General features: G+C 47.5%; 3 protein-coding genes across 3 annotated transcripts; all 3 read right to left on the reverse strand.

Moving 5' to 3' along the window:
• Positions 1-984: 984 nt before the first annotated feature.
• Positions 985-4501, reverse strand: LOC112894297 (protein RETICULATA-RELATED 4, chloroplastic-like). Its single transcript, XM_025961954.1, has 8 exons — positions 3738-4501; positions 3522-3590; positions 2510-2641; positions 2358-2411; positions 2208-2252; positions 1796-1935; positions 1410-1535; positions 985-1326 (listed from the first exon to the last, which is right to left on the reverse strand). The coding sequence occupies exons 1-8, from the start codon at positions 4287-4289 to the stop codon at positions 1272-1274; spliced, it is 1173 nt and encodes a 390-aa protein (XP_025817739.1). The 5' UTR covers positions 4290-4501; the 3' UTR covers positions 985-1271.
• Positions 4502-7250: 2749 nt separating this feature from the next.
• Positions 7251-10782, reverse strand: LOC112892037 (probably inactive leucine-rich repeat receptor-like protein kinase At3g28040). Its single transcript, XM_025959090.1, has 2 exons — positions 9043-10782; positions 7251-8926 (listed from the first exon to the last, which is right to left on the reverse strand). The coding sequence occupies exons 1-2, from the start codon at positions 10587-10589 to the stop codon at positions 7399-7401; spliced, it is 3075 nt and encodes a 1024-aa protein (XP_025814875.1). The 5' UTR covers positions 10590-10782; the 3' UTR covers positions 7251-7398.
• Positions 10783-11401: 619 nt separating this feature from the next.
• Positions 11402-18122, reverse strand: LOC112894615 (probable NAD kinase 1). Its single transcript, XM_025962379.1, has 11 exons — positions 17921-18122; positions 17624-17740; positions 16651-16828; positions 16422-16541; positions 15272-15573; positions 15059-15153; positions 14665-14771; positions 13952-14025; positions 12740-12818; positions 12257-12564; positions 11402-12134 (listed from the first exon to the last, which is right to left on the reverse strand). The coding sequence occupies exons 1-11, from the start codon at positions 17945-17947 to the stop codon at positions 11829-11831; spliced, it is 1713 nt and encodes a 570-aa protein (XP_025818164.1). The 5' UTR covers positions 17948-18122; the 3' UTR covers positions 11402-11828.
• Between the last annotated feature and the right edge of the window lie 5523 nt (positions 18123-23645).

The raw sequence follows: 23645 nt of genomic DNA on the forward strand, positions 1-23645 counted from the left end.
GCTTACCTGCGCTCTTCTTGTAGCTCTTCTTGGCAAGCACCGCATCAGGTATCTCGTGGCTCTGCCCATATCTCTCCAAGTCGTCGTTGTTGGAGTTGACGCCGTAGAGGTCGTACCCCAGCGCATAGTCCCCGGGCTTCAGTTGGTATCCGAGGTGCGTCTTCACGGTGAACACGGTGTCGTTCTTGCCCAAGTCCGACGCGCGGGCGACATGCGCCCATGACATCTTGTACGGGCGGAACATCGTGCCGCCGGACAGCGCGGGCGGCTGCGGCGACGGGAGCATCGTGGTCGGTTGTTGCGATCGGGAGGAGGCGACGATGGTTGGTGTCGTTAACTAGGGTTTCGGCTCTTGTTAGTGTGGTTACTGGACTTTGTTGGGTTGGACGACCCATGTAAAGTAGAGGCTCATGGGCTTTCGATGAGGTGTAAGGCCCGTTTGTGCTTGCTTACGGGCCACGTTGTACATTGAATCGAGCCTGGCACGATCCTTTTGCTCTTTGACCACGGTCCAACGTACGAATGAACAATTCACGTTCCATCATGTTACCCGACAAGTATCTCCATACTATATTACTCCCTCCCTTCCTAAATTACAGTCGACAAGTATCACCATACCATATGTCAGGCAGCGCCTGAATGTACTCGGAAGGAATCTGCAACAGTAGTCAAATGTGGAATGGAAATAGGAAAATAGATATCCAGATATATCCGAATTCGTTTCCGTACATATCCAATCCGCTTCTACTTCCGTCGTAGAGAATGGAGAAGATGGATATCCGAGATATCTGAATGTGTTTCCAGATGTATCCGCTCTGAATCCGTTTCCATACGTATCCGATCCGGTTCCATCCTTAAATATGGCATAAATTCCATATACATCCTTATGACATAAATGTGACAGCACTCAACTGACGAAACAACCAAAGACTTCTCATTGAGCAGGAAACACAAAACACGGCAAAAATACAAACAGATGGAACAGGACAAGTGAAAGTTCCTAAGGTCAAAACTCATTGGCAGTATCATGGAAGTACAGTATTATATATTTCCCCAAATAACAGCCCTTGCAAGTTGCAGATTTGGAATTAAAAACAAGGTACAACGACGTTGTTTACAAGAATTCGACAGATCTCTCTACTTCTGGCTTACCAAACAAAATTGAAATTTATCCTATTGGCTTCCAATGAAGGGAACAGCATACTGGTGGGATCTAAGGTGTTTCGAATGTTCCTAGCGACAGAAGAACATGCAAACAAGATGCTGCAACTTTAGGCCTCTTCTTGAACCTTTTGGACGCCCACCCATCTGGCATAGTCAACCCAGCTGTTCACAAAGTTCAACGATTAAGTGATACCACAGTAACAGGATACAATATTTCAAATTCGAGCGAGGTGAAAGGTACTCACAGCAAAGAGCCAAGGAATGTGTTGCCTGTACGAACGGCAAAGCACATTGCACTCAGTAGTAGCTTGTGGTTATGCAGCAGTGGCTCCAGCATCCTCTGTTCGATCACACCAGCCAGAATCTGATACCTGATGAAGTATACATATTTCTGATGTTAAAAGGGAGCGGAACTGTGAATAGCAAACCTAATACGAGCATCGTCTGTGGCTGTTTGCCAAATGTTTTACAGTGGCTGTCTGTCTCAAGGGGGAAAGAATCAAGACTGCAAATTCGATTGAAGGGCTAACCAACTCCGTCTCTCATTGCAAAGCCCGAGGACAAAATTAATCAGATATTTAAAGAGCTTAAGCATGTATTGTATGTTAAACTATTTTGGGACTCTGTTTACCTGAGGTTACTAGAAATTGCCATGTATACACCATAAGCAACACTAGTTGATACAACTGGAATATCCTCGATTTCGTCCTCAAGGTCCTTATCAACAGCCTTCCTTGCTTTGATCGAAGCATTGGTGACACCAGTGCCAATCTGGGAAAGATGACAAGTTCATAGACATTGCGACCTTACAAAACTATCTCATGGGACATGATGAAATACTTGTTCCACAAATAATTTTTGCACATAAAAGTAACATATTTCTAGCATAAACTCCCCCTTTTCTAGAAATGTTACTTCATAATAGGATCACATCCAACTGTATATCCCTCAGAAAAGAAAATAACGGTAGTTTTACAGCAAAAGCTCAAAAGAGACTGCTAATGAAGTTCATCACAGTATAGCTATGAAATAAACAAACTTACCAGAGAAGCACTAGTTCCCACTGCGAAAAGCTTTGCACCATTCCTCTGCAAAGAAGGCACTGCTGTTAGTTGATCAACATAGCTTGCAAATAAATCAAGTTAACTGATCATCACAGTAGTTAACTATTGATGCCAATGAATCTACTTTACCAGAATAGCTCCTAGCCTCTGCAGAAGTGAGAATGACCTTCCAGCCAATGCAATCTGCAAAAAAGTGGCATAACATGTTTTCGAGTACATGGGGACGAAATAGGAAGTCTATGACTCTATTCAATTCTAGGAAAAGGAAACAGTTACTTTACTTGGAAAGCATTATCTGGGCAGTTATGGAAAAAGTTGGCAATAGCTCCAGCATTCCTTGCAAGTGGCGGCTGCAAAGATACAGTTGGAGCAGGAAGATAGACAAGCATGAAATCTGCAACAATTGCCATGACCTGGGTAGTATCAGAAGGAACAACTGAATTAGATTTGATATCAGAGGAGTTCGAAGTACAATAATCAGGTAAAAATCATGTGGTATCAGATGGTGGTACTCTTATAATTGGTAAAGTGAAACCACTAAAAACTTGAGGTCACAAAAATTGACAAATATATTTCCATTTTTTCAGTAATAATTAAAAGAACGAGAAAAGAACAGGAGGCTTCCATCGTAAAGCCAGAGTTCTAACATATTTGGAGTGTTGCAATTGTTTTGCTTCTAGACATGATTATTCAACAAGATAACAAGCCTCATCCTCATTAGATGAACCAGATCCTACATCCAAATTTCACCAGTAGCGTATATATGTCCTAACCATAACCAGCCATTTGAACAAAGAGTGCTACTACTACACACATGTAGTTAATATCATAGAGCCCTCTGGTAAAGCTAGTTTAACCAACCGCAGAAACCAGCTATTATTCAGAAATTTTGAGAGAGAGATAAAACTTCCTTGTTTTTTTATGACAACATCTCTAAGTTCGTGTTACTTGATGCTAATAAATCCACAATTTTACTAAAGAGTTTCTGAAGTTTAAGATACTTTTTACCTAGCCAATTTTGATGGTTCCAAGGATATGTTTGGGTCAAACTTCAGAAAGTTCAACGGCAAAGATTTTAGGACGTAAAGTGAAAAAGATTGGATGGAGCACCGGATTATAAGATTAGAGTTTGCCTGTTTTCAGTTCCAAACTTAGTGTACTGCTGCAAAAGTCACACTTGAGAATTTGTTCAACTTCAAGCTTAGTATGATATTATAGTTGAGAATTCATAAAACAAAGAACAATGACAAAAAATGAAGTTGGAGGATATGAGATGAGAACAGTTAGGCGTACCACATCAGCTATGACAATATCAATCTCTTTGACAAAATTCTCTCTCCTCTTCTCATACTCTGCTGCAGTCTGAAGAAACGACGAATTCAAAAGGCGTTAAATTGGCGGTAGTATTTTTTACAGTTGGACGCACTGTAGTCGTACCAGCATAAGGCAATTGGGAGTTATTTACAAAAAAAAAAGGTGGAGAAGCTTGGGAGAGAGAAAAAAAGAAACCTTGGCGATGACACCGACGCCACACTCCATGGCGAGCTTTGCGAGGAAGAGGTCGTCGGCGAGGAGGCGCTCCCTGAAGCCCCGGAACTGGAGCAGCCAGCGGAAGAGCGCGGAGGCCTCGAGTTCGTTGAAGCGTCGCACGATCTCCCCCGTGACGCGGCCGCCCTCGACGGCGGCGGCGAGATCGGACGGCAGGCTCTCGAGCTTCCTCCCCAGCTGCGCGAGCACGAACAGCGCCTCGCCGCGGTTGTCGTCGGGCGCGCCGCCGTCGCCGTGGCCGGCATCCCCTTCTCCATCCCCGCCGCCGCCGCCGCTGTTGTTGTTATTGTGGCCGTGGTCGTCGCCGCCGCCGGAGGAGGAAGAGAGCGCGTGAGGGAGCGCGGGGAGGATGGGGCGCGTAATGCGGAGGCGGAGCGGGAGCGGGAGGGCACGCGAGAAGGGGAGCAGGGGGAGGCGGGGCGGCTGGCCAGGGAGGTGGATGCGGGGCTGGAGCGGAGCGGGCTGGGTGGACGGGATGGAGAGCGAAGTGGAGGGCGGGAGGGAGGAGGCCATGGCGGGGCGCGCGAGGTGGCTCGGCGCGGTGGCGGACGGGAGGGGAGTGACCAGCGCGCGAGCGGGAGCGGCAGGGCCCGGTGGCGCGTGGCGGTGGGTTATGTATGCACAGCAGCAGGGAGAGGGGGAGGGGGAGGGAGAGGTCAGAGGAGGGCTTTGGGCGGAGGCAACGAAGCAGCAGCAGGCGGCGGGGGAAATGCTGGCGGCCGTCAATTTCAACCAACGAGGTTGCCTGCCGGGCGGCTGCCACCAACCAAACCAACGGCTTCGTCAAGGAAGAAATGGCCCGGCTGAGAGTGTGAGGAGAGGATCATCGGCGGGGCCGGGCCGGCGTCGAATCGAATCAGATGCGCAAGCCGGTGGGGCACGCGCTCCTGCTCGCGTCTCCATCTCCTCCCTTGGTAGGGCGGGGGGCGGGATCTCCGGGGCGGGGCAGGCAGTGCATGCCACGCCCGCGGATTCTGTCTGATTCGGTGCGGTCTTCCGTGGGCGGCGGCTGTTGTTTGTCTGATGGGCCATGTTTCCTGGGGCAGCGCGAGCCCTAGACCACCAGTTGGGCCTTAAGCTTAGCCCAGGTATAGAAAGGAGCCACATCGAATCAAATACCACCTTGTTGTCTGCTCACGTTCAAAATTCAAACCAAGGTTAGAATTTGCTTACAGCCAGCATACGGACGTGCAACAGGAAGGAACAAGACTCTGGTATGGCGTTGCCCCGTCTTGAGTCAGACATCCTGTGAGACCCCGTGTTCCGAGATGTTATACTATAGTAGTATGATGAAATCACATTACAAGTTTGAATAATCTCCGATCCCCAACCTCAGTCCTCAGGGCAGTGACGCTGCTGGTTCCGAGAAGACGAGAACTAATGCCTGCCTTGCCAGACGCTCTGCCTGTTTCTGCCTTGTTGCGACGCAAACCAACCGAACAATTTCTCTTGGACTCACTCGTGCGCCCCCGCCTGTGCTCCACCTCGAAAGGAAGAATTACCCTGGCCTTCAGCATCGCGCGCGCTTCCGGAGTAGTTTCAAATTCTGGAAGGAGAATGGCATGTGCTCCGCTCCGGAGATCGACCAGCAGGCAGCAAACGGCAGTATGGGACAGGATTGCTGTTTTCTACCTCGAGTAGAGCTGAACTAGAAAAATGCAGGCCATGCATGGACATGAAGCAGTGCAGATGCAGATGAGGCGCTCTGAAGAGTTGCACGCTAGCTGCTACAGATATATATATATCGTAGGGCGTAGCTGAGCATGGACACTGTTTGCTGCTGCTAATCGCACCCACAGGCAAGGCACGGGGTCAATCATAAGATACCATCGTACGCAATGCACCAGTGGCCTGGCGTGCATGTCGAAAAGGGTAAAAATAGCTGACAGGTCAAAAAAAGGCAAACTAAAGTGGGATGGGGCCAAATAGGCAAATACTACTACAAGTGATCTGAAAAATAAGAAAAGGCAGGGTAAGTGCATGCGGTGGTGGTGGAAAGGAGAAGACGAGGGCGTGACGATTTGGCATCCAAATAGTACCACTAGTGATCTGAATATGCAGCGCGCCCACTAGACGTGGGGATGCAGGGTCCAGGCGCTGCTAAAACGTACTGCCTTTGAGGAGTAACAATGTAGCATGAGGTGGATGTCTGAATGAGCCCGGTAAAAACATGAGGATCATCAGCTAACTGCTATACGAATTAAGAAGAAAGGCAAAGCTAGGCCAAGACAAACAACCATATAAAATATATCACGAGTCAGGAAAGACGCGCGCTTATCGTTTCTTTTTGCCTGAGCACTTGTAAACGTTTAGGCATTCAGTCAGTTTTGTCGTTCAGTGCACTTGTTGCAAAAAAGGAAATGAAAAAAGAACGCATCGGGCTGAACATGAACATGAACATGAACAGATGTCAATCTGAAGAGAATGAATATGATCCAACCGTCCAAGCAAGCAATACAATGGCGCCAAAGCCTGCATAATAATTATTCATCCAAGATCGATCCTGCTGATACATCCAGGACCCACATGCACACTGTTGGTATGTGAAAATATATATGATACCGGCGGAGGCCTGATGCTTTGCCGTGTGTAGGGGCGGGCGGTGGACCCCCCGAGCTCACGCACACTTTTGCAGTATGCTCACATGCCTCATGGAGCTCAACCTATCACCGTCATTTAAGGGTGTGTTTGGATCACTCTTTGCTTGCCGGTTACTATCACATGTTCGATACTAATTAAGAGTACTAAATATAGATTGGTTATAAAACTAATTGCACAGATGGGGTCTAATTCACTGAGAAAAATTCATTGAGCATGATTAGTTTATGATTTTACAATAAACATGTGCTAACGATGAATTAGTTAGGCTTAATAAATTCGTACCGTGAATTAGCCTTTATTAGTGCAATTGGTTTATAATTAGTTTATATTTAACGCTTCTAATTGGTGCTCAAACATCTGATGTGACGTTAAATTTTAGTCATCCCGATGCAAGCAGGTGCTTACCTTACGGGGGCCTCCGTCCCAATGCAAGACGGAAATGGAACAAGGCAACAAGGAACAGTACAGTAGCTAGGGCAACAACGCGCCAAGCTGCCAACCCTGCTACACCTCACCCACCGGCAGCCGGCAGGCACAATCGATCGAGACGTGTCAAACTGTAAGAGAGAACGGTTAAGAGAGAACAACGGGACAGAGCACTGGGTGCCAATGGATGATCTCCTCTCTTCACTCTTGACTTCACTTGCATGCAGTTGGAAAGAAGAAGAAAAAAAGGCAGGGTAAGTGCATTTGCATGTGGTGGTGGTACTGGTACAGCACAGTGCAGTGGAAAGAAGAAGAAGGAGGCGTGGCGATTTGACATCCAAAAGCGAAACAAAAATTGGCACGGTACAGTACAGTAGTTGAGTAGAAGTGAGCATGGCAAAGAGCGCTACTGACTGAGCTAGCTACCAATCTACTAGTAGGATGAATGCACATGAGTAGCAGTACTTGTTGCAGCCTGCCGTGCCACTGCCGGCGACCGATCGACCCAGATGCCGTTGCCAATGAACGGAAGAAGAAGAATGAAGGGACGAGACGACGACGTACGGTGTCAGAATCGAATCCAATCGATCAGAATTCAGAAGCCGCCGCCGCCGGCTTCCATTCTGCCTCCCACGGGGGCCTTGATGACCTGCAGGATCTGGACAACCTCCGCCATGGACGGCCGGTTCGAGGGGATCTGCGACGTGCACACCATGCCCAGCTTCAGCACCGGCAGCACCTCCTCCTCCGGGAAGTCGCCGCCCATCCCGGGGTCCACGCACTCCAGCGCGTTCCCGTGCTCCAGCAGCACCCGCACCTGGTCCTGCAGCACCACCACGTCGTCCTCCCCGTACTCCACCGCCTTCCGCCCCGTCACCAGCTCCAGGATCAGCACGCCCAGCCCGTAGATGTCGCACTTCTCGTTCACCCGCAGGCTCTGGCACGCCAGCTCCGGCGCCACGTACCCCGCGCCGCCGCCGCCCTGGAACCGCCCGCCCATCATAACCGCGTGCCGGTGCTCCGCCTTGGGCAGCAGACGCGCCAGCCCGAAGTCGCCCACCATCGGGTTGCACCGCTCGTCCAGGAAGATGTTGCTCGGCTTCACGTTGTAGTGGATCAGCGGCGGCCGGAACGCCTGGTGCAGGTGCGCCAGCCCGCGGGCCGTGCCGGACACCACCCGGAACCGCTCCTCCCACGTCAGCGGCGCGCGGCCGCCGTGGAGCCGCGCCTCCAGGCTGCCGTGCGGCGCGTAGTCCGTGATCAGCAGCTGCAGCTGCGGCGTCCAGTAGTAGCCCTTGAGCGGCAGCAGGTTCGGGTGCTTCGCCTTGCCCAGGACGCGCACCTCGCGGTCGAAGTCATCGCGGGACTTGACGATGTTCGCCGTCGCCAGCTTCTTGATCGCCACCACCCGGCCTTCGCCGACCGACGCGCGGTACACCGTCCCGAACACGCCGCGCCCGATCTCCGTCGCCTTGCTCAGCAGCGCGTCGGCGCCGGCGACCAGGTCCTCGGAGCGAAGGCTGCTTCCTCGCCCGAACGTCACCACCTTGCCGGCGGCGAGCTTGCCGGAAGACGACTTGGTCGAGCTGGTGACGATGCTCTCCAGCTCCTTCTGCTGCTCGGGGGCCCCGCCGGCCGCCTCGGCCCTCCGCCGGGCCGACATGTTGAGCAAGGTGATCACGATGACGCCGAGGATGATCACGAGCGCCGCGCAGATGGCCACCATGGCGGACACGCTCAGGAACCGCCGTTTCCTCGGCAGCCCCGCGCCGGCGCCGTTCGTCTCGAGGTTGTTGTCGCCGCCGCCGTGCGTGTACTCATTGGGGTCCAGCACCAGCGGCTTGGGCACGTTCATCCTGCACGGCTCCGTCACCAGCGGGCTGCAGAGGCCCAGGTTGCCCTCCAGCGCGCTCGCGTCCAGGCTCTGGAACACACCCGACGGCGGCAGCCGCCCCACGAGGCGGTTGTGCGAGATGTTCACGGCCAGGAGGTTCTCCAGCCCGCCCAGCTGCTGCGGTATCTCGCCGCTCAGGTTGTTGTACTCCAGCCGCAAGATCTCCAGCTTCTTCAGCTCCGCAATGCCCGCCGGGACCGGCCCCGTCAAGCCGTTGTGCCCCAAGCTCCTGCACGATCAGTTCAGTTGTTGTTCATCATTTGCAAAACCCAACCAACCATCATCAGTCGGTCGTCAGACGCGACACAACATGCAACACCAACGCAAACTCAACACACGACTTACAGTAGGTACAGTGAAGAACAATTCCCGATGCTGTCGGGGATGGGGCCAGCGAGGGAGTTGCCGTCGAGCTGGAGCACGGCGAGGCTCCCGGACTCGCAGAGGTCGGCGGGCACCGCCCCGTACAAGCCGGTGCTACGCAGGTCGAGCACCGTCAGGTTGCGGAGCAGGCCGAGCTCCGGCGGCAGCTGCGTGCGGAGGTCGTTGCGGGACAGGTTCAGGTACCGGAGCTTGAAGAAGAGCAGCATCTCCGTGGGGATGCCGCCTGTCAGCTGGTTTCCGGAGAGGTCCAGCCACTGCAGGGTCTCCGCCATCCTCGTCGAGCCGGATGGCAGGACGCCCGACAGCGCGTTGGACGACATGTCGAGCGTCTCGAGCCCGACGTCGAACAGCGCATCGGGGATGCGGCCGCTGAGGTTGTTGCCCCTCAGGTGCAGCTCGGCGAGCTTGCTGCACCCTGACAACGAGGCCGGGACGGAGCCGGAGAGCTGGTTCCTGGACAGGCTCAGGTACTTGAGTGCCTTGAGGTCGCCGAGCGAGTCCGGCAACGTTCCGGTGAGCGTGTTGTCGGACAAATCCAGGTGCTGCACCGCGGCCAGCTTGCCAAGCCAAGCGGGGACGTCGCCGGAGAGCCGGTTGCCGGACGCGGCGAGGTAGACCAGCGAGCCGAGCTGGGCGATGGAGTCCGGGAGGTGGCCGTCGAACGCGTTGGAGCTCAGATCAAGGGTGCTGAGGTGCGGGCACAGGCCGAGGTCCTGCGGGACGGCGCCGAAGAACCTGTTCCCGCTGAGGCTGACGGTCTTGAGGTTGTGGAGCCTGGCAATGCCGTCGGTGACGGAGCCAGAGAACTGGTTGCGGGACAGGTCGAGCGTGCGCAGCCGCTCGAGCGGCCAGAGAGCGCCCGCGAAGTCCGGCGAGCCGGAGAGCTGGTTGCCGGACATGTTGAGGTGGAGCAGCAGCGGGCTCTTGGGCAGCCCCTCCGGTATCGGGCCGGAGAACTGGTTGTCGGACAGCATGAGGAACCGGACGGTCGGAGGGAATGCGGCCGGGAGCGGGCCGGAGAAGGCGTTGCCGGTGAGGTCGAGGTAGCGCAGGGAGCCGAGCAGCGCGACGTCGTCGGGGAGCGGGCCGGAGAAGGCGTTGTAGGAGAGGTCGAGCGAGCGGAGCGACTTGAGCAGGGAGAGGCCCGGCGGGAGCGGGCCAGAGAGGTTGTTGCGGGCGAGGGTGAGCTCCTGGAGCGCGGGGAGGCGGTCGAGGCCCCGCGGCATGGGGCCGGAGAGCGCGAGGCCGGAGAGCGAGAGGCGGAGCACCCGGGAGGTGGCCGGGTCGCACTCGACGCAGCGCCAGCCGCAGGGCGTGGCGTCGGACTCGGTCCACGTGGCCAGCGCGCCGGACGGGTCGGAGAGCGCCGACTTGAAGACCACCAGCCCCAGCACCTCCTCGTTGACCGGCATCGGCATGTCGGCGGCGCGCGCCGTCGCTGGCGCGCCGCCAATGAACAGCAGCAGCGTTAACGGGAACAGCAGGAGGGCAGGAGGGGAAGTAGCCATTTCTGCAGCTGCTAGCTGCCGCGTGCAGAATGTTTCCGGGACGGGATAGATATGGTGGCGGTGGCGGTGGCAGGGCGAGGTGGTAGATCTAGTGGCATGGAGGATGAGGTGGTACAGTGCGGCGGAGCTGCGTTTTGGGTGTGTGCATGGTGGTGGAAGGGGCGCGGCGATGGAGGGCGTCGTTGGATTGGCGTGCGTGGAGTGGAGGGAAGGGTTGCGGCCCGTGACTCGCCGGAGGGGGTAGTAGGTTTGGACAGATAGAAAGCAACAAAAGACTTCACGTTCTCCGGTCCTCGGGTTGGCCTTGGCCATGGCCGATGGCCCTTCTCCCATCTATCTCTCCCTCCCGCTGGTCGGTGGGGTCGCCCGAGGAATCCGACTCGCCGGAACACGACACCGCACGGCGATTGAGGCGACGGTGCGCGCACTCGCTAGGTAGTGGTGGTAGCAGGCGGCAGCTGCCTGTGGAATGATTAAAGAAGAGGATCATCGCGCCGGTCGTTTTTAGTTTACGCGCCGCGGCCGAAACAGCCGAGAGAATCACATCGAAAGCTACTCGGCTTTTGTTAATCCTTTTTTTAGGGCAGGCTTTTGTCAATCCTGATCACGGGTTCAAATGCGTGACGGATCTCCCATCTCCCCAAGTGGACAGGCACCCATCTGGCCGTCACAGGAAGAGCAGGGGGAGCATGCAGGGTCCATGACTCCATTCATCAGTTCAGTTCTCAGTATGGAAGCTGGAAAAGGATGAGCCTTCCCCATCACAACTTCTGCCAGATCGCATTACTACAAAGCCGTAACAGAAGCTGACATTTCAGATATGGCTCACACAAATTATTTCATTTCCATCGTGGGGGCATACCACATGTATACATACATACATTGGGGGCGTGCTCTACATTTTTGAGTGGCTGCCATCCCCATACTTTATCCAGATCAATGTATTTGGTATCATCCACCACATGTGCCGTTATCAAGTTCAAATGCCTCTGCACACACTCATGTGGCCAGTAGTATATTTGGATTCTGCACTATACTCTCTACATGTATGCAACCTTCTATATTTTTATGTAATGGTAAAGGAGAACACACTCGCGTCGCGTAGGTACAATTATCCTCTCGCCTCGCTGTTAGCTGCACTTGGAGGAAATGCTTCTGTTCTGAGAGAACACACCCATCAGTGCCTTACCCAGCTTAGAATTCTGGCACTGGACTGATATAACTGCAAAAACTGTTGCATCAATCACGCGGGCCGTCAAATGACTGGGATTTCCTCAAGTTCCAGTGGAGGCCCTCATGGATGCTGCGGAGGAAATCGGTCGTCGAGTCCACCAGGCAGGCTGTGGGCACAGGCCAAGGAGATATGCTGCAGATCAGAGCGTCGCCAGGTGATAGCTGCTTTCGATCTTTGCCGTCGAAAGATGCCCAGGCAGACCCCCTGCTATTGTAAGGCACTTGAACGCGCAGAGTCACGTATTCAGGCAGTATCAAAGGTCTGAATGACAAGGAATGCGGGCAGATTGGGGTGAAAAGGATCCCTGGGACCTGCATACACAAGCTAACATTAGACGCCACGGCGAAATAGCAAGACTTGTGTAGCAATCCAAAAATTAAGACTACAATTTATCAAGAAATGCTACAGTTTACAGATATGAATTAGGGAATACCTGCGGATGGACCATGGATCCTCCAGCTGCTAGTGAATATGCTGTGCTTCCTGATGTAGTTGATATGATTAGTCCATCTCCTTGTACGCAAGTAACAAAAGAACTGTCACAGTAGCATTCCAGGTAGGTAAGGTAAGATGATATTCCTCGGTCGATTGTAACTTCGTTTAACACTAAGATTGGCTCCTCAGTCACGAGTTCATCCTTTGCTGCATCACGGATTACATGACACTGCAGACGGTTTCTCAGTGTGATGCTAAATGGTCCGTTCAGCACATTGTCCAAGCAATCACGGTATTGCTCGCTCGCTGAAAGAACATGTCAAGGACAATGCAATAGATAAAAATGGGACTGTCAATTAGAGAGAAGAATGCTTCACGTGCCATTTATTTTCCAACAGAAATTGGTTTTCCAAGATCAAGCAAAATCCAGCCATTCTAGCTATACTGGATAGAGCGTGCCAGCACTGATGATAAAGGATACGGAAAGGCGTCATGAAGCCCAGTGATCCAAGGGAGAATGCAACAACTGGAGGAACTGGTCCTTTGAACAATGATGCAGCCTGTTAAGAGGGCCCAAGTCAATTTCTAGTTTCAGTAGCAGAGCATTGAGTAAACTAAAACTAAATGAAAGTACAAATCCAAATCAGAATATGAGAAGCAACAAGTTCCTATTATCAGAGTAAGGATTGTTCGATCAGAAGACTCCAGCAGTTGAGGAAGGCAGCCAGCATGCAAAAGATTAATAAAACATACAAAAAATGGAACAGGTAAGCTGCTAAGGTGGTTCTCATAGTGAATTGTATTAGTACCCTACGCTTTGATATTGAAAAGTCAGCGCATGATTAAGAATTTTGTAGTAATAGTATGAATTACCATCTTTCATTTACAAAAAAGAAGAGACCATCGTTCAATAAAAATAAGACCACCATAAATACTGGCTCGGAACAGTACAATAACTGTCATGAAAACTTGCAGTGGAGATATCTACAGGCCTTTCTTTTCAGATGTAATGGTACCACTTAAACCATGTGCATTGACAAAAAATGTGAGTTCTCATGAAATGGTTGATCACCCAGATGTTCTGAACAGATCAAATTTTAGCTGGTTGAGACAAAGACAGTCAGTCAACCAATTGCTAGATATATGCGATTCTCCTAAAGCTCCGCATTTTCAAAAAACTCAGCACAGGATTAATAATTTATTTTCTGAAAGTTAAAAGTATGTAGGATGAAGCTCCACACTACCATGACCAGGGAGTGAATAGCAACCAACCTCAGAAATAAATGCTGGCTGGTTGCATCACCTACAAGCTTAAGTGTCTGGAAGCTAAGTTGCTTGCTGTCAGCATCAGTTGTAATTGAATGCACTAGTCTTCCATAGCCAACTTAAGCCATGGACCAAAAGGACTTAGCTAAGCTAACAAACTGATATGATGCCAGGGTCCAAGTAGTTTTGAATTATTGGTGCACAGAACATGTAACAGATTATTTTGCATAATTTTTATATCTAGGAAAAGTAAAAAGAAAGAGGATATTGCAGATAATGTTGTATGAATCTAGTTATTTTCTTGCCAATCTGGCCCAACAACCACAAAACTGAAGGTGCCACTACATCAAGAAGGATAAAGAAAAAAAAAGTTTTGGACTCTCTATAACATTTTGTAAGGATGTATCACAAGAAAATGGATGCGTACCCACAGAACAGTTCCATCACCTCCAAGAGTTACAATGAGATCAACCTTCGTGTGCAGCAGCTTTATCTCCTCGTCTATAAGAATTTTCTAATTAGTTGGGCAGAACACGGGAAATGCTAGATCAATAAACAAACTGTAGGAATTACATAGTAGATCTCAAACATGACCATAAGAAAGTGCAAGATGAATAGTGTTGATAAATACAATACTACAGCAGAGAAGTATGTTTTACACTAAATGTACTAAGTAATCATAATAAGGTGTAGCAATTGTAAGAGAGCTGTAGCACATGTAGCATGCATGACTCAAAACATTTTCTGCATTGTTCATTATGATACAAACACAGCTGAATACTATACTCAGTTGCCAATACGGGGTCATCTCCTCCATGATAAAGATGTTAAAGGAGACACTTTTTTTTTGCTATGCTCAGTTTAGGCCAAAGAATATTTTAGCCTAAAATATAGTGGCGTAGTATGACTTTGTCAAGATGCGATAAGGTTGACTTTGAGCAATATAACGACAATACCTGGCATCAGAAATTACAGGGGTAAATAGGATAAGACAACATCTACATATAAAGTCTAGCAAAAACATGTATACACTTATCAATTCGCATCACAAAAATGAAGAACATCTTGAGTAATCTATGTTTTGAACTGCAAGATCTGGAGCACATGGAAGAAGTGCATCGCATGAGTTAAACCTCTTACCATTATCCCATGTTTGGATGAAATTGTAGGAGGAATCCTCTGTTAGAAGCTCCTTGCTAACACGTGGCTCAACAAAGACATTTATATTTTTATGCTCCTTAAGCCATCTGTGGACAAATAATTGAAACCTTTCAGTTACTTGAGTCAATACAGAGGTTATGTGCAATGGCATATAACCATATAAGTTCTGATCGCATTAGTCAAAACAAGATATTAAGGGTATTGGTTCCTAAAAATGTTAAATTAATTAGTTAAGACAAGTGATTGCTTCTCATATAGTACAGGGTGAAAACATAAACTTGTAATCCTCATTTCAGAAATATGGAAAAATTCTTAAGCATGCTCATGGATAATTAATGGTGGTGCAAACTGCAAAGCAGGGAAGAGAACACACCTGACCATTTCTGCACAAAGAACACGCACAGAGTTGGAATTAGGTTTAGTTATAAAAAGCACTGTTTGTGGTTGTGATTCCCATTTCAGTAAGATCTGAAAGCAAAGTATTTGTCATCAGTGAAAGAGAGAAGAGCAAAAGTTGTTTGATCAAGAATTTTTGACCAACTTCACTTCCATTCCAAAATGAATTGAACAAAACTAAAGAACCAACCTGCTTATTGCTCCGTTCTGCTGTTGTTATATCACCTTTTTCAAAGGACACAAAATCATGCTTATGCTGGCCATTTTTATCCCCATTACATCCCCATGAAAGTTTAAATGATGCCTTTCTCCCAACCATCTTGTGATTAGGTCTTTGGATAGGTCCAGGAACTTCATCCTGGAGAACCTCATGTGAACATATACCATGTTTTCCACAACATCCTAATTGATCAGATGCAGCTGTGTCCAGGGTTAGTTGACTGGCCAGTTTGTCTAAGTCATTACTGATACAACTGATACAACTGCCACAGCCTGCATAAGATAGCATTCCAGTTATATAAGAGGAACAAACAGTATAGATATGCAAAGTTCAATTATATAGCATCCCGCAATGCAATATTTGTATTGACAATTTTGAGATCCATTCAATGACACGAAGATAACCCCCATCCGCTCCAGTCACAAAAGGCAAATCTTATGTGAAGCATGTCGAACATCCCAGGGGCCAGAGCCCAAATTTGCTAAACCTGCCCTTTGTTGGATGGGCCTATGCATGTGTAGTAACTCGCTTGGACCACACCAATGGGTAACCTGGAGTTGCTGTGTATAAACCTACAAGCACTATGATGTTATTACTTTAAACTTCAAATGTGGTATTTGACACTCCAGGTTTCACTGACATGTGGTCCCAGAACCCATATGTGAGACATGGAGTTTAAAATCCTGAATTAACACTCTACTGTGTGGCATATTTGAATTATTCCCTCAACTTGTGCCTGGAAGTTCAGTGTGCTTTCAATCATCTAAGTTTGACCAGAAATATCTTTTTTAATCTAGATTAACAAAATAATATACAAAAATTGGATATGGTATGGATGCATCCAAAATGTAAATTCTACAGCCTTCCAGATATATGGCAGTAAAGACTGAAGACCAATGGAATGTATGAAACAATTTACAGGAGATGTCATCTTTATTCATTCATCACTATGAATAGTTTAGGAGACAAATGACCTATAACAAACATAGCTCTATCCTCTAATGGGGGAAGATGGTCATCTTGAGCTATTTTCATAGTTTGTATATGTCTAAACATCAAATAAAAAGCAAAGATAGCAGCTTGTAGCAATAGTCATCAAAATCAAATGCATAAATCTCACCTTTGATTTTATTCTGTTGCTTGTGCGCCATCTCTAATTCATACTTGCGTTTCCACTCTGCCGCCTCTGCTTGAGCAGCAGCCTTGCCTTCAGCCACTCGTCGTAAGGCTTTCGCAACAGCTTCAAATTCGCATAATTATACCAATTATTATTTTGATAGTAAGTGGAAAGCTCTACATCTGCTTTATATTTAGGCTTCATGCAAAGAACAAAGTATGTCTATCCTTACTTCTCATAGCCTCTGAAAACTCAACAAGGTGTGCATCAGTTGACTTGATAGGAGTTTGAGCAAGAAATTCATAGGCAGCTTTCTCTGATTCTAGTGAACTAACAGTAGAACTAGCTGTAGAGATGGATCCATTTTCACTTTGATGTGAGGCCATGACATCTAATCTCTCATCAGAAACCTGAAATACAAGCAGGTTTGTCAGTGTGAGTGTAACTGTGTAAGACAATTGGGCGTCTGATAGCTATAGAAAACCACATTTCTCTTTTCCATTATGAATGAATCAACTGCCACCAGAATTAAATGTATCAGGACTTGTGTAAGTCTGTAATGACATGTTTAGCTTAGTTTAGCCTCACAGATCAAGCCTTGAGATTTTGAGAGGAGAACAACTCAGATTTAGACCCATCAAAACTTTTGAGCTATGTAACTAAGGCATTCAAGTTTTATTTGAAAGGATTAAAGTTTAACCCAATAAAAATGCTGATCAGGTTATCTAGCAATTCAGAGATTAAATAAGTTCAGACTGCAAAATAGTCCAATATTAAAATTTGAAGATATTAGCTTTTCTGCAGGCAACCAAGTGGTTTAGCTCATTCATTCATGGGCATGACTGGAGCTTGCAACAGTGGCTTTCAAGCTGAAATCAAGTTTCACATGTTGTGAAATGTTTGTACTAAATACAATTAGAAAATACTAAAAACATTAAAGTCAATGTTTTGCCACAGAATGGGGAAAGCTGTCTTCTCCATTTGGTATTTTTGGCACCGAAAATCTCTGAACTTACACGATAAGTAGGTTACTGAAAAAGCTTGTTCGAGAAGACATTTCACTGAGTCCTAAAAACAGAAGACGTTAAACTCAAGGACACTCCAGTCAGTTACTAAGCTACCCTTACATATTACGCAATCACGCGAAGCTAAGAGACGGCATCGAAATGGTCACACATTTCGGCTATCTGCTAGTCCGCACGTACCGAGTCGACCAATGATCCGATGCTCGGAGCAGCTGGGATCGGAATCGGCGGCGGGCTGAAGCTCCGGAACTTGGCATCCGACTGCACAAGCTGAATTTCCTCGGGGGATGACGCCTCCTGGCACACAGAAACCACGCATTCATCAGAACCAGCAAAACCAAACACTTCGCCGAGCTCGAAAATTCAAACTAGCTTGCGCAACTCGAAGCAAATTGGGCAGAATTGGGGCGCCCAGCCGCCAAAACCCCACAAGGAGTCGCCCCAACTAGCGCGGGTAGATCAGGGGCGCGCGCATACCTTGTCGGCGACCTCGTCGAGCGACATGGCCCCGCGATCCAGTCCTCCTCTCCGTCGCAGAAACTTGTTCCGCTCTTAGCTTTCGCTTGCCCGGGGGCGGGCGGGGTAGTGTACGTGGTCTCCGATTCGCGAGGGGGGCAAAGAGGTGGGTGGCGGACGGGTGGGTGGGTGAGAGGCGACGACGCCGAGGCCGGTGAGGAGCACCACCTCCCCCCGCCGCGGCTATTTATCAGCTCCAGGTTTGACGCCGACGGGGGCTGACCGGTGGGGCCCGCTTGCAGGGGGCCGCTTCGCCTTCCGGTTGACGCGTGCCGGGAAGGGAGGGGGGCATGGCGTGTGGAGCCTTCGTGGCTACTGCCGGGGAACGAAACGGTCGGTGGGTCCACCCGGCTTCGCACTCTCCCCCCTGCTTTTGGGAATTGATAATTAATATAATCAATTAACCCCAACATTTGGGGAGACAATGGGAGAATCCGTTGAAAGAAAACTTTATTTGGTTGGTTGCACGAGCACCTCGATGAAATTCTAGGTTTATATACTATCTAGTCTAAAACACTAGCACACTTTCAAAGAAATTAGGGAATTTTGTCTAGATCAACTATGTGTTCCGTGATTCTGTCCGTAGGAAATTAAAAGATTCTTTTGTCTTTGTATAGGACACTGAAATTCTAGGTTTATGCAATTTTCCAAAATAGCACTACAGTATAGTTTCAACAATAATATTTGTCAATTCATATGGAAATTATAAATTATTTTGTCTCTGCTGAAAAAAAAGGTTCGATGTGAAATTCGTACAAAACATAGCCGTCGAAAAAACAGCCTGTAGAGCTCTAGACATTTTGGTAGGTGGTGTGTTTTGTTTTGGCTCGGACTTTCAGAGTTGGTGTTGGATAAGTTGTGCAGAGTTTCAGTCTCGTAGAAACATCCGCACCTTGTAACTTCGGATAGAGGAGGTAGCAACTAAAAGTCAAGTTGGATGGTATGTATGGTCTCAAATGGTGAGTCGGTGACACAAATTTAGATGAAACATGAGTTTTACTACATTGTATATACATATTATATAAAAAGAAAATGACAATAGCTTTACTAACTAAATAAGGAATATATTTTTCTACATCTTATATTAGATCCTATTTGGATGGATAGGTGTTCCTCCCAATCCATGATATCTGGGAAATTAGCCAAGCAAGCTCTTAATTGTTGTTGTTGTTGTTTTGGTGAAAGGAAACAAGAAAGGTCCAGTTGGTGTGCAATTTGCCCTGTACATTTTTGTCAGTTAAGAAAGTTACACACATTGTTGCCGTTTTCTCAAGAGGATTGAATGAGTAAAGGAAAATAGGTCAATCCAGGCACAGATTTGAAAAAGTTTACGGATGCTGAAGACAACAACCAGGAAAAGACGTTTCTTGAGATAATTATTTGCAAGACTTGGACTGACTAGTTGTAGTCTTTTGCTAACTATATTTCGGCTAAACGTATTCCTACTCCAGTGATGTGTATTCATCCACAGAAAAACGATGCTTGCTTTTACCAGGCACCACCAAAAATAATCGAAGTCTCATGTTCCTGAACAGTTGCGGCGAAACAGTCAGTGCAAAGCATTGTCAAAAGTCTTGGTCAGCGGCTGGGAAAACCTAAAGGTTGGTGAGAACAAAATCTCTTGCGATTACAATACAGTGGGGGTGGTTGGCACCAATCCAATCCAAGAGCCTGTAGATGCAGAGGTGACAAAGTCTTGGCGAGCTCCGGCGGAACGAAAGAGAATGACGATTTGCTACTTGGACTCGCTGAAAAGTAGCGGACTGAATCGCCTGGGCACGAAAAGGGTTTCAGACTTTCAGGTGGGATTGTTCTGTTCTCGCCACACGGCTTTGGCTTTGGCTTTCACTTTCAGCATCCTCCTCCAAAAGTTTGAGTCCTGAAGCCACCACTTTGCAAGCACAAGACTACTATTTGGCTGCTATGTCTATCTTTTCCTTGCCAACGGATATGCTCATCTGTCATCAGCTTACATGTCTCATCGGAATGCATCGTTTTCTGAGGGGACTTTGGAATGCATTTTACTCTTCTCCTTCTTGCTTGATCATTTCTGGGTGGAGAAGTTGCTCCGTAGTATAATTTAATTTTTAGCTAAAAAAAAGTAAAAAAGAAGAAGAAGAAATTACTAGGCTGGTACAGGTTTGACGAAGTAGCTCCCTGAACTGTGAAACATTAGGAGGAAGCCCCTGATGGATATGAGCCCCAACCACCGCGCATGAATGACTTTTACTCGGGAAGGGAAGGCAAGGGAAGCTAGCATCATCAGCGACTAGATGAGTGAGATGTGTCCGTCCGGATTTTGGCTTGGACGACGGCAAGGTGTGTGATGCGCGAAACGGCCGGGACGGAGGATCGTGCAGGCACGGCTATCGGCTACCTCCTCAGCTCCTCTGACTTTTGTGTTTGGCCGCAACCGCAGCTGCCACCTGACCTGACCTGACCAGTGCGGGCGGCGTCATTCTTTGGCGGCGGAAGCGCGTTAAAGCGATCGTCAAAGTCAGCGGCAGCAGCTCGGACGAGGACCAGGACCAGGACGCGATAGATCGATGGGAGGAGCTAGGAAGAGGAAGAAGAAGGGCGCACGCGGAAGGATCGACGATGCGTTGCGATGGATGTGGGGTTGGTCGTTGAAACTTAACGGGGGGGTAGGTTGTGGGTGGACTCACGCCCACTGCTCACTTGCAGTTCGATCGTTCCCTTCCCTTCCCTTCCCTTCCCAGCGGCTGCGCAAAGGGAGAAGGAAGATGAAATAATGTGATGCAGATTGTGAAGCCACGGGCCGGATAAACGGGGGCGATTTTTAGAATTTAGAGGCATAGATGCATGGAATCCGGAGACAAGTCAAGGAACATTTGGCTCTCCGTTTTCCCCCTTTCTGATTGATGGGCTGCGGATAGCTTCATGGGCCAAAATCTAGTTCATTCCTTTTGAGCCCACACTTGAATGGGCTGGTATTATGGCTATCAGGCCCAATTCGAGTTGGTGGACGGCACACGACTCTACTTGTTTTCGCCCTGGCCGCCGCCCTCGTGGGAAGCCCTCGCCGTGTCCCTCCTCCGTGAAGCGACGAGGGCTTTGGTCGGATCCATCACCGGACGGACGACAAACAGGTAGACTCCCACCGCCTCCACATCTTCCCTACCTGCTGTACAACGTCGGCCACCTGAAACCTAGGTCTCACCAAGAATTTTGCGGGGCCGAGGGGAACACCGGCATCGCACTTCTGTACTTCAATTGTTTGTTACTGGAGGTGGAATCATGTTTCTTGATTGAACCAGCAGTATATATGTGTTGATTTATTGGAAGACTGTGTAGTGTAGACCTGGTTAATAGTTTGATTTATTCGCACAGAAGAGTTTGATTATTGTGTTCGGGTATATTTTGCTTGTTTGTAATTTTAATGATCCGGCACAATGCCAACATCAGAATTTGAAACAAGTACTTGCCGACAGCTCTCCATCCTTGTGCAGTTTCAGTTCCACATTATTCTTTTGGTTCGTACGGATCCTATTGTAGAGTGCCAAGTTTTTCTTGGAGGGCGCACTGCGCCAACTGAACTGCAGTGACCTTGTTCTGATTAGAATCTAAAACTGCTCATATACTGCTGAAAACATCGTCTTTTTGTTTCAAGATCCCCGTACATGTTTGCATCGCCTTAGGTCATTGCAGATGGACAATGAATATTTGAGAATGCATTAGACATGGTCCAGTGGAGAAAAGGGATAACCTAGAATTGACTATTATGGAAAGAATGATATAGCCTGCACAGAAAAAAAAAATGAGTCTTAAGTCAGCTCCTTGCTTGCAGTTGTGTCAAGTTTTGAGGAAATGCTCTCCATGATAGTCTCTATATATATAGATGTAGAAATATGCTGTTGAATGCTGTTTGAAACCTAAGGAACAGACTAGCTTGTACAAACATTCATAGATCAGTTGAAAAACAGTTAGCAGGTATTTCATACTAGTCCTCCATGCTGTAGTTGAGATAAGAACTGGTCTTTTTCTGCAACTGCCTTTTAGATATCTTTACCAAACCAATCAAAAGGTATTTTGCTTATTTCTTGGTTTGGCATTATCAAAGTTGATTTTGGGTTTACACTGCAGCTAATGTTAGGTTAAGGCCCATCAACCTTGTCAAAAAATGCATATTAGTGACCCTTTTGTTAGTGATTTGTGATGGTTTTACGGCGTTGCTTTACTGGTATTAACCCACATTTTCCTTTTAAAAAAACAACAGTATTGGAAAAATGTTGGTGATTAAGGGTGTGTTCGTTTTCTGAGGTCTAAAGTTTAGAGGGGTCACATCAAAGAGAATCTTGTCATTTAGAAGTATTAAATAAAGTCTAATTACAAAACTAATTGCAGAACCCCAGGGCTAATTCGCGAGACGAATCTAATAAGGTATATTAGTCCATGATTAGCGGATGATTACTGTAGCATCACTGTGGCAAATTATGGATTAATTAGGCTCATTAAATTTGTCTCGCGAATTAGCACCCATCTGTGCAAAAAGTTTTATAATTAGACTTTATTTAATACTTCTAAATGATAAGATTCTCTTTGATGTGATGGGTCTAAAATTTAGAAGGCAGAAAACGAACACACGCTAAAGCGGGTGGTGGTGGACTGGTGATCGCACAAGAAGGTCAGTGAAGAATAAAAGAACTTGCACTGATGGCAGAGAGACAACCGAATCATTGAAGTGAGGTCTGCTTCTTCCTCATTTTTGCATATGTTTTTATAAGCTTTATGTGAGCATTTAAAGTCGTGCCATTTCATGTTTTTTTTAAGCAGGTGACATGGTCAGGACTCAAAACAAGGTGTCTGGAGTGAGTTCCGTAAAGATGTTGCGTCAAGTTTGGGTCTGTTTAGATCAGTTTGCAAAAACATAAAAAAACTGTAAACGCAAAGATGCCAAAAGAATCTTGCTAATTTTGCGTACTAAATGAAGTCTATTTACAAAACTTTTTGCATGGATGGGTTGTAAATCGCGAGACGAATCTAATGAGCCTACTTAATCCATGTGTTTGCAACAGTGATGCTACAGTAACCTTCCGCTAATTATTGCTTAATCATGGATTAATTAGCATCATTAGATTCGTCTCGTGATTTACAACCCATCCATGTAAAAAGTTTTGTAAATAGACTTCATTTAGTACTTCAAATTAGCAAGATTCCTTTGCAAAAAATTTTTTTGCGTTTTTCAAACTGATCTAAACAGACCCTTTGTCTAAAAGTGTTGTCTCGGTTGTTGTGTACGATGGTGATTGCATATGCTGCTCTTAGTTTTCTGAATATATATCTGTACATTGTCGTATCAACGATATATTACGTAGGAAGTTTTGTGTTACTAGAAAGCGCGAGGCTTTGCTTCCCAGGGCCTGTATTTCGTATCATCGGATTGTAGTTGATACAAACTTTAGTTAATGCACGGATTAGTAATTATTTGTATATGTAGGTGCCATGGTCTGCAGTAGTTATTATACTTGGTATATATTTTGAACTCTCTATTGTCGTGACGCTACTATTTAAGTAGAATATTATTTTTAGAATGAAAGGGAACTATCTTTTTTATTATATTTAGTGTTCTTTGTTATAATTTTTTTGGTTATCATTTATTTTAAAAGTTTGTTGTGTAGCAAAGCTTAAGGTTTTAAATTTTGAGCAATTTTTGTATTAATTTTTT

This window comes from Panicum hallii, chromosome 5 (genome assembly GCF_002211085.1).
Source record: "Panicum hallii strain FIL2 chromosome 5, PHallii_v3.1, whole genome shotgun sequence".
NCBI lineage: Eukaryota > Viridiplantae > Streptophyta > Magnoliopsida > Poales > Poaceae > Panicum > Panicum hallii.